Genomic DNA, 11,900 nt, shown 5'->3' on the forward strand with positions numbered 1-11,900 from the left:
TTTATGGTCCTTAAAGTTTTTTTCTTTAATTATTAAATATTATTTTTATTTGTTTATAGCATTATATAAATGGGAGCTGCATTCTTTTTCAAGATTAAGGTAAGGTATAGAGATGCAAAATATAGAGATGCAAAATTTGAAAATGGCTTTTCTTTTGGGTTGAAGGTCTATAACAAGGCCTGGGCTTAATCCAGCAGTTGGCTGATGTACCATTTGATGTCAAGTCAATAGTTAGGTAGACATTGGTGGCAATACAAAGATTCATCATGTAAATTAAATTTTGCATTCTTGGTCTTTGTGGGTGTTTAATTAATACCCCGGTTTATTTTATGTAGCAATTTTTGTTTTTGATAGATTTTTTGTAGCAAATTAATTTTTTATTTTTTTGACATGGAGGTTTGATCTTAGAATTATTGTCTAAGAAAGTTGTGGTTTTGCTATTGGTTCAGCAAAATGACCCATGAAAAGTTAGTATATGCATTCAAAAATCCCAATTGATATTGATGATGCCTATTCCAGAATCGATTTTAGTTACCGAAATTTTATTTGAACGTGTATGTGATATTTATCTGTAGGCACTAACACAAAATCTCTTGCTAGACAAGGGACTGCCAAATAGCTTTCCGAGACATTCGCAGAGGCATTCAACTAGACCAAGTATAATATCAAACATATTCATTGCAAGGAGTTGGATTTAATTACCTATTGTGAAATATATACAATTGATTTCTAAATGTTGTCAAATTCATTGTTTCAGAAATATTTATGATTGAATGGTAATCTGCCTTATCTTGCACTCAGCCTTGATTTGTTATTTCTTAAACAAGAAATTTAACCTTGTTCTCTTATTAGTTTCAGTTGTAGATGGAAGTCCTTAATCTTCAAGTTTTTTTGATTAAAAAGGAGGCAGCTAATCAAAGTTTAAAAACATAAAAAAAAAAAACCTAAAAAGAAAAAACTAAAACATGACGTAATTATATTTCTTTTATCGTTAAGGGGGTTAATTTGTAATTTTTGCTTTTATTTCTTTTAATACATTGAAAATGAAAAAAAAAAAAAAAGGCTTTTCAGAATTCATCTAGATTAACACAAGTCGATGCTGATTTTTTCAGATGTTTCTATTTTTTATTTTGTTTTTGTTTTTCATATCTCAGTAATTAAAGATTCAAGTTGAATTTTGATTGAATTGATTTTGTGTAGTATAAGGAAACTATTTTTCTATTTTTATTTTTCTTTTCTTTTCATGTGTCATGGTCCTTAAAGTTTCTTTTCTTTAATTATCAATATTATTTTAATTTGTTTATAGCATTATACAGATGGGAAGTTGTATATTCTCGGAGGTTAAGGTAAGGTATAAATGAAATCGTTGTAAATTGCTTTTCTTAAGCGAAGTGGTAGAGCAAACATGGGTTTAAAAAGGCAATTGCGTGATGTACCATTTGATAACAATAGTTTTTTTTTTTTTTTTTTTTTTGGGGTAACAAAAAAAGGTTGTATATATGGATAGACGTTGCCGCATCCCCGTAATCTTGAATGGTGGGTCTATCTGTGTCAAACGAGCAATCTACGTAGATTTATGTTTTTACTTCCTCGGGTATAACCGAATCTTCAACCTGGATGATGGAGGGATTTGAATAAGAGATTAGAGTTCAAATTTCCTTAACAACCCATTTTTTTAGTACTTGGATAAAAAGTCAATAGTTAGGTAGACATTAGTTATAATACAAATATTCAACATGTAAATTGAGTTTTATATGCTGGTTTTTGTCGGTCTTTAATTAATTTCCCCATTTATTTTATGTTGCAATTTTTGATTTTTTGTTTTTTGGTTTTTGATAGATTTTATGTAGCAAATTTTTTAGAGTGAGGATGTGAGGATTAGAATTGTTGCCCAAGAAAATGGTGGTTTCATTGCTCTGATTTAACAAATTGAACCCTGAAATTAGGGAGATGTAGGCATTAAAAATCCCAATTGATGTTGCCTATTCCAGAATTGATTTTAGTTATTAAAATTCTATTTGAACAGGAATGTGATATTTATCTGTAGACACCGAAGGCCATCTTTTTTTATACGAAATTTCTTTCAAGTTTGCGTTGTTTTTCATCTAGTGCAGCAAAGACTTCTTTGTGTTGGTATATTCATATATATATATATATATATATATAAGCAAAAATAAAAGTAATGCCTCATATATAAATGAAATAGGCTCTTTTTGGAAAATGCAATCAAATTGACAGCTACTCTATTCCATATAATTTCTTGGTAAACAAGCATCTAACTATTAGCTTTATGAGGCATCTATTAGCTTTATTAGGCGTTTGCAGAGGCATTCAACTAGACCAAGAAGATTAATGTCAAACACATCCATGGTTAGGAATTGGATTTAGTTAGGTTTTGTTTAACACATACAGTTGATTTCCAAAACTTATGAAATTCATTGTTTTTAGAAATATGTGATTAAATGGTAATCTATCTTAACTCGCACTCAGATTTAAATTTGTTATTTTCTTAAATAAGAAAACTTAACCTTGCTCGTAATAGTTTCAGTTGTACCTATTTTTCTTTCATGTATAGAGCATCAACCTTCCTTTATGGAAGACTTGTAATTTTTTTTCACCTTTATGAATTGTTTCTAACTTTTATAATAGCATATATATATATATGAACAGCATTTTGTTTCATTATCTATTATTTATTTATTTTGATATATAATTTATGGCATTTTTTAGAGTTTTTTATCTTATTTTAGCGGCCTCCTTTTTAATAAAAAAAAACCAGAAGACATTAGTTCCTTAAGGCCTATTTGGCTATCTGTTTTTAAAATATTTTTCTGTTCTGTAAAACAGAGAACTATTTTCAAAACAAAAGATTACATATTTGGCTATCAGTTTTCAAAAAAAATTCTAAAAAAAAAAATGAAAAAAAAAATAATGTTTTCACCTATTTTGAAAATAATAAAATACAATTATTTTAATTTGTTTTCTTTATTTTTTTTTTTAGTCTGCGTTTCTCTATTTTATAGAGAGAAAGTTGTAGAGAAAGAACATTACTTCAATTCTTTTGAATATCTTAGAGAGATAAAATTGTAGAGAGAAAAAAATAAAATATTATACTTTGATAAATGTATCCAATTAAATTTTCTTATTCTCTTATTTTATCTTTTTCTCTCTTTTTTTTTTAATAGAACAACTTAAAAAAAAGCTATTTTTTTTTTAATCGATTGTAAGTTACATCAATTATTTTTTTATTATTTTTTATTTTCTTTTCATTCGTTATATACCTACTAGTTTTTTATTTTTTATTTTTTTATCTTACTTCTTTTATTAGTTTTTTTTTTGGACAAATATTTCTTATATCATTTATTTATTTTTCTATTTTGTTCTTTTTCCTTATTTTTCGTCTTTTCCTTATCAAATATTCTCTCTCTCTCTCTCTCTGTTTTCTATTTTGTTCTTTTTCCTAATTTTCCATTTTTTTTTATTCCATTATTTTTTTTCTTATTTTCCATTTCTATCCGTTTTTTTTTTCAATTTTTACTTTTTCTTTTTCATTGTTTTTCTGTTTTTCTATAAGTTATTTTTTTTCCTCTCCTTATCTCCATTTTTTATTTCCCCTTATCTCCCATTGTATTTATTTTTTTTCCTTTTTATTATTTATTTCATTTTTACCTTTCCTCTGCAACAGTGTCAAGAAGGTCTAAATATGTGGCTTAACTATGTTGGTAACATATAAAAGTTAGTAGTTTTATTATTATGTTAATATGAGATTTTATGAATGTTTATAGGTGGAAATATTATGTTAGACATGTAGAATTTAATTTTTCAATTAATGAAACTATAATCTTCTTTTTTATTTTCTATTATTTCATTCATACCCCTCGGAATAATTTGATCTACATTCCTCATAATAGTCTTAGTTGTAATTTTCAAAATTTGAAAGGTTAAATTGAAATTAATGCAAACCTATGAGTTTAAATGAAAATTCCCAAAAACAATATAGCTATAAATAATATATATATTGTTAATCATTTAATAATAATTAAAAAAAAAGTTCAACAGAAAATAAATATTACATTATATTTTGATATATATTTAGATATACAATCCATTAATATGTGAAAGCATTAATATATATATATATATATATATATATATAAATATTATAGCTATATATATTATATATAAGGTTCCTCGTATGTTAAAAAAAAAAAAAAACAAAAAAGTTCATTTTATGTTAAAAAAAAAAGTAGAAAAAATGAAAACTTTTTAAAAAAAAATTTAAAAATTGTTTAGCCAAACATCTTTTCCGTTTTTTAGTTTGAAAATTGTTTTCAAGTATTAATGGCCAAACGCTCTTTGTTCTTATTAAACAGTAGAAAACAATTTTCTTTTCTCTATTTTGAAAACCATGTTTCGAAAACAGAAAATAGAAAACATAGCCAAGCAAGCTCTTAATTTCTTTCTCAAAGCAAGTTGGGTGTTCTTTTTATTCCCACTCTAGTTTGAGGGGGTATGCTAAGGAAATAAATCAAGGGACTAATGCCAAGAGACTAATGCCAACAATCAAGCTACAAAGTCAAGGATGCAATTAGCCAAGTTGGCAAATGCCACACTTCTTTAACTTCTTCTATCCAGGTTCGAACCTGTGGCAAATCGATGATGTCGTTAATTATCATAAAAAAAAAGAAAAAAAGCTACAAAGCCAAGCAAGAATGGAGGAGTAAATGCCTACTATCCTGGAGGTATCAATGCGAGTTTCCAAGGATGACAAGGTCAACTAATATGATCTTTATATGGTCAATCCTATAATTATTCCTGTAATTATATTTAATTGGTTCTCAATTTTTTTTGTTAAGTTTGAATTTTATTATTTTGAACGATACTTGCAAAAATATAAAAAAATTACAAAAAAATAAAAAAAATAATAAAAAATTGTGGGACCAAAGCCAATGTTGGGATGTAATAGCGTTGGCTTTGGTCCCTCAATTTTTTTTTTCTTTTAGGTTATCTTTTCAATTTTGTAATTTTCAATTGGTCCTCAACTTTTTTTTTTAAAGTTTGAATTTTATTATTTTGAATGATATTTGCAAAAATATAAAAAAATTACAAAGGAATTAAAAAATAATAAAAATTTTTAGAAAATTGGGAGACCGGAGCCAACGCTGTTAAGATGTAATAGCATTGGCTTTGGTCTTACAATTTTTTTTTGTTATCTTTTTAATTTTGTAATTTTCAATTGGTCCTCAATTTTTTTTGTTAAGTTTGAATTTTATTATTCTGAATGATATTTGCAAAAATATAAAAAAAAATAAAAATATAAAAAAAATTACTAAGGAATTAAAAAAAAGAAGAAGAAAATAATAAAAAATTTTAAAAAATTGAGGGATCAAAACCAACGTTGTTGGGATGTAATAGCGTTGGCTTTGGTCTCCCAATTCTTTTTTTGTTATCTTTTCAATTTTGTAATTTTCAATTGGTTCTCAATTTTTTTTGTTAAGTTTGAATTTTATTATTTTGAATGGTACTTGCAAAAATATAAAAAAATTACAAAGAAATTAAAAAAAATAATAAAAAAATTTTAAAAATTGGGAGACCAAAGCCAATGCTGTTGGGATATAATAGCGTTGGTTTTTATCCCTTAATTTATTTTTTGGTTATCTTTTCAATTGGTGTTCAATTTTTTTTTGTTAAGTTTGAATTTTATTATTATGAATGATACTTGTAAAAATATAAAAAAATTACAAATGAATTAAAAAAAAGAAAATAACAAAAAAAATAAAAAAAATTACAAAAGCGTTAAAGCTTCCAAAACTCTACGTCCTCAAACCTCATTCTTTCCAGTATTCAATTCAACCCACAACACCACCATCTCAATTCTTGTTCTATGAAATCCCACTACTCTAACTCCTCTATTATTGTCTGGTCATCCCACACAGCTCAATCGAAACTCTCCAAGTAGGAACTCCTCAACCTCATATCCGATCAAGATTGGAATCTCAAGACTCAAAAGAACTCAATCAAACGAGACTCAATTATCAAGGCCATAGACTTCCTTTCTTCTCTAGACAGCAATACAGTCACCACCAGGACTTCACTCTCAGCCACGTCAAGATTATTGTGGACCACCAAGAAAGAGCAACTCTTAATTTGGAGGAAAATACACACTTGTTTGGTACCTAGGCTGGTGACTTTTTACAGGTCATCGATGACATTATTTTTTTTTTCTTTTTTTGAGTTTTTGTTCACACTTAAAAAAAAAAAACAATGGCTCACAAATACTAACCTTTAACCCAAGCTTTAATGGATTTTTGATTGTCGAGGAAAAGGCACGGGCGATAGAAGTAACAGAAGAATATCTAGGCCTAGAACGGTGGAGATGGTGGATTTTATTTGGAAATTTTGAAAAGATGAGAGATGGTGGATTTTATTTGGACATTTTGAAATGGTAAAGTCTGTGTGAAACAGTGGTGTGAGCGGGAAAGAGAATGATATTTTGAAGCGGGAAGGTTGAAGGAAATTTTTTTGAAGTTCCTATTTTCTCACCTGTGACAAAGAAGTATCTGAGCCATTTATTGGATAAGTTGAAATTCAACGGTTAGGCAATTTTCCACGTTTTTGGACCGCACCATTTTCGTTAGGTCGGTCTTGACCATATAAAAACTCTATATAATGGTATATGAATATAATACAAAGTTTGGGCTATTTTTAATCAGGTTTTAGTGGTATATCCTATATAAAAGTAAGTGAACCCTTTAAAGGGTATAATAACACTTAGATAGATTTCCTTTCTACAAGAAATTATTTTGGTAGATTATTTGATTTCTCTAACATTTTTTTTTATTGGATCTTTATCATTATTCATAATACAATTTACAAAGAATAGTCTCCTCTTGTTTTATATCATGAGGAATATGATAATATTCTTATATTGAAATAAATGTAAACACGCTTTGACCACAAATATGTTTAAAATTTATTTTTTAATTATTATTTTTAGTTTTTTTTTTTCCAAAAAAATATTATTTTAAGTTACTTAAAAAAATTATTATCCTTGTTTATTATTCTTGTCTCGAACATTTTGTTTTTTCCCCTAATTTTTCACGGCAAATATATAAAAGCTTAGGTATCAGTTTATCCATATGTATATGCTTGTTGTGGACTCCTTTCCTTTTAAGTTATTCACAATTGTTGTGGACTCCTTTCCTTTTAAGTTATCCTATCCACAATAAGACACTAGAGTTTTTCCCAAATATATATATATATATATATATATCTTGTCGTAAGCACACCTTTAAATCAACTAAACATGCATAATCAGCAGGCCTCTCTCGTAATGATATGGTGACAAATCACAAACTTATAAATATATCATTTTGAATTATCATGTACCCTAATAAATTTTAAATTTTAAATCACTGATTTTGATCACTTATGTCATAAATATGTTTCCCCGCAGAATAATATGTTATATTGTTGTCCCAAAACAGCATATTATATCTCCACATATGTATAAGACTTCTTCATTGTGGCTTGATCTTGTCGGACTAGAGGTGTCGTGCTAGCATGACCCATTTAACATTGGTGCTTGTGCTCTGTTTATATTAGCCTATTTATTCATCATACTCATTTTATATTTATGCCAATATATTTTATATTTTTTAATTATTTATTGATTTAAATTATACATTATAAAACGTAAAAATAACAAAGTAACTTAAATTATCTACCATAAACTTATTTTATGATTTATTAGGCAATTAAAATTTAAATAAAAGAAGAAAAAATACATAATTAATTAATTACATATATATATATATATATATATATATATATATATATATATTAAAAAATGTTTAAATAAACAAAAGTATGATCGTAAAAACAATTACAAAATTTAACTTTTAAATAAAGATTAATTTAAAAAAGTATTATAATGATTAATTTGCAAAAATTAACAAAATAATTAAAAATATAAGTTAATAAATATAATTTATTATCCATATCAATTGTGTCACGGGCTCTATCGTGTCTGACCTATCAGGTACTCGAGGCGTGTCTAGTCAAATACAGTTTGTGTCATAGCGTGCCTAAGCCGTATCCAATTTTAATGTGCTGTGCTCGTATTCTACCTGTGTTGTCAGGCTCATTTTGACACCTCTAAGTCGGACTATCCTTTGCAGGCTACAACTCTCCTTGGCATTAGATTATAAGTCTACACAACCAAGTGTCATATATTTTATTTTGTCTCAAAAATAAAAAAATAAATTTTTTTTTTTACCTTAATTGGATAAGAACATGCTTATGGGAACTATAGATTTTTTGTTTTTTGGCAGTGGGGAATTATATCCTCAAGCCTTTTTTTTTTTTTTCCTCTTTTAGGACATATAATTATATATATATATATTTTTTTTGTTTTTAATAAGGCAGTTTGGGACAGGTTTGTTGATGAAGTAAGCTACAAAACTTGAATAAAACCCAGTTGGTTAACTCCAACATGCTCTGAAAGTCAAAGGCGTCAAAACGCTTTTATTAACAAGCTGAAAACCGGCCAGCTTCGCCAATACCAACCGAGCGGATAGCAACGTCTGTCTTCCATCGAAGAAGACGAGGTATTTAATTTTTGCACAAATTAAGGCATCAAAACGCTGCGTTTTAACTTTTAATCAACGGTCTCTGAAACTGAACAAACAAAACAAATTGAAATGAAACGACAACGTTTTAAAATAAGTGAAACGGTGCGCCTCAGTAAACTGACAAATTTACCACACAACTTTTAGCCAATACTGATTGCACATGGTCATACATGAATTTAATGTGTTTCATAAATTGCACATGGTCATCCAACAGGGTAATATGGATCAATTTTACCCAATTAATTAATAGAAATTCTTTGAAACATTACTTTTCTCTATGGTATACTCCAAGTTTTGGATCATCATAGTAGTCATTTACCTTCTTCTGAAGTATATTGATATATATTCTGAAAAAATCTCGAGCAAATACTAAAGTAGATTAACCACTATCTAAAAAACGAAGCTTGACCTTCAAATTTCAACCTTTTCTCATTACCATAAACCAACCAATTTATATTTACCAAAATAATTATACTAATAATAATAAAATAAACCAATCAATTTATAGACATAAATTTTCTCTCCCCCCCCAAAAAAAAAAAAATTATAGATATAAATTAGTTGGGTTCTGAAACAAACACGTGTGGATCCCACCCAATGATTCCACCAAGCAAAAACTCTGTAAAAAGGAAATCTAAATTAGGATCTTCATGTATTCTTTCATTATATCTTCATGACTTATTCTACTCAAAAATGATTTTGTTGTTGTCCAAGCTTTATATATGTAATTCTGTATTTCCAATTTCCAATTAGAAAAGAATATTCTTTAAGCTTTTAAAATTTAGTATCAAAAGTGTTAGTTAACTTTAAGGTTTTCATTTAAATAGAGTAACCAATTTTTGGTTGGTTATAAAATAATTTCACTACTTATTAGCTTATTCAAAAAAAAAAATAAAAATTGACAAATTCAAAAATTATGTATATAATATGGTATAATCCACAACTGTGAAGATCAACAAAGAACCCAGAACCATAATTATAAGTGCCAAAAACAGAGAAGAACAATATTTTTGTTCACAGATAACAAATGAGTACATAAGAAAAAGAAAATGACAAACTCAACAAACATTGTATGGACATGGACAGTCTTTCGATGCTACGAAAGATTGTCCAACCACCCACTATATGATAGGTGTGCACACCCAGTATAGGAAATTTGTATATATAAACACTACCAAAAGATCAGCCATGCACAATCCAAATAGGAGCTGAACTATATTCTTCCACATCAGAATGACACTTTAAAAGATTTTCCTTTAAGTTGTATATTCCAAGATCAGGAGTTCCTTCGATGTTATAATCTACAAAGTATGTTGAACCTTCTTCGCATCCTGGAAGACCTCGAGCACATAATGATATCGAATGGTTTCTACCCAAAAAAAGAGCTTGATCCCCCAAACTTTCCACCTTTTCCCATATTTCCTCATTCCCTTTATTCTCCAACTTATAGACATAAAATTTCTGGGAACCCTCACTGTAAGCAAGCGTTATCACTTGCAAAATATCTCCCAGTGATTCCACAATGTACATATGAACATGTCGTAAACAAAAAACTTGGCTTCTAAAATCGTCCATTATATACTTGCCACTAGGTTTAAAAGTAACAACTTTTTTGGGAAAATTAGGATTATTATCATTATTGAGAGAGTCCCAAATTTCAACCATGTATATCGTCGTTGTTTTTTAATGCGTAGAGCTGACCATTGTGGCATATTATATCCAAATAAAAATTGAGTTCCTTTCCATTGCCATGGTCACTGGAAGTAGTCCATGACTCGTCTCCTTGCTTATAGAATGCAAGGAATGCAAATCTTACTTTGAATATATTATTTATAACCACAACCACAAAGCTTTTGGTATGTGATGGATTGGACAAGAGAATAGCTTTAGCATGATTTTGCTTCGCAAAAGACGAGACATAAATCGGATCATTGAACGATGGAAGTCCAATTACATCTCTTGTAAAAGGGTTAAGGAGGGATGGCTTATTTGTTTTGTCCAAAAGTATTAACCATCCATATGACGATCCAATACATCCATGAAAACCTCTTAACACGATGTTGACCTTGCAAACTTGTTCTTCTCTAAAATTTAAGAAAACATTATTGTTAACCTCTTCGTCTTCAAATGTTACAAAACAGCAAGGATCATGGCCTTCTTTTTCTATTTGTTTACTAGGAGGAAGCATGAGCCATGGAGTTTGAAGCGACCGAGAGTAATGCAGAGAAGCAATAAAGGATTTTGCAGCCATTAACCAAGAACGACAAACAGCCTTGAAGTGGAACAAGTCTAGCAAAGCAAGCTTTTTGATTATTAGTTCCAAGAGCTTGATTGAAAGATTTGACTATTTTGATTTTGATTTTTGAGAGATTTCGGTCATTGTTAAACGGCAGAGAAAAAAAAGGTGAAAAAATAGAGAATCCAACTGAAATTTATTAGGTTTATCTTACTTCAGAGGTGTGTATATATATATATATATATAGAGTGAGAAATTCTCACATCAGAATGGCTTCAATAGAAAAGCATTTACGGTTTTATTTTTATCATTCTGTACATGTAAAGTTGTTGTATTGGATTAGAGTAGACTGGACTAAACTATTTCAAATCTAGTTTAATCAAGTTAGGCCTAGCTTAAAACTAATTGAACTAGACATAAAATAATCCAGTCAAATCTAAAAAAAAAAAAAAAAAAGAAGAAACGATATCACTGATGTAACACCCTGTCCTGAAGTACATTGGAATTTTTTCAAGTTGATTAAAGTTGACCAGGTTTGACCATTATTGACCAAGAGGGCTCAAATTTTGACTTTTTGATTCGGATAAAATCCTAGGTTGGATGAAGTACCATTGATAAGTACGCATTCGATCCGAGTTTGTAGACTAGTAGCACATTGAAAACGGAGCTACATTGAAAACAGAGCTACGGTTTGAAAGTTATGATAAAAAGAAGTTGAGGTCCGAACTATCCAAGGGTGCCAAAGTTGACTTTTTATTCTTGTAAAATTGAGCTTTGACTCATGTTTGGTTATGAGGTACTCATTGATACGAATTCATAGACTAGCGGCATGCCTAATTTGGGCATGTAGTTTGAAAGTTACGGACCTATGAAGTTTTACTGAGATAGTAGTTACTATTCATCGATTTATGTGAGTATGTACATAGTATTACCACATGTCAATTTCTTGGCCAATCCGGTGAGTGCACAGTGGCACTCACCTGAGGCATTTTGATTGGGCAAATGGTTGGGTGAAAAGGAGTGAGGTGGTA

General features: G+C 28.7%; 1 protein-coding gene across 1 annotated transcript; it reads right to left on the reverse strand.

Moving 5' to 3' along the window:
• Positions 1-10,290: 10,290 nt before the first annotated feature.
• On the reverse strand, positions 10,291-10,884 carry LOC107422592 (uncharacterized). The gene has a single exon (XM_016032060.3). It carries the CDS (start codon positions 10,882-10,884, stop codon positions 10,291-10,293), a length of 594 nt encoding a protein of 197 aa, XP_015887546.3.
• Between the last annotated feature and the right edge of the window lie 1,016 nt (positions 10,885-11,900).

The sequence above is a fragment of the Ziziphus jujuba genome, chromosome 3, assembly GCF_031755915.1.
Source record: "Ziziphus jujuba cultivar Dongzao chromosome 3, ASM3175591v1".
In the NCBI taxonomy this organism is placed as follows: Eukaryota; Viridiplantae; Streptophyta; class Magnoliopsida; order Rosales; family Rhamnaceae; genus Ziziphus; species Ziziphus jujuba.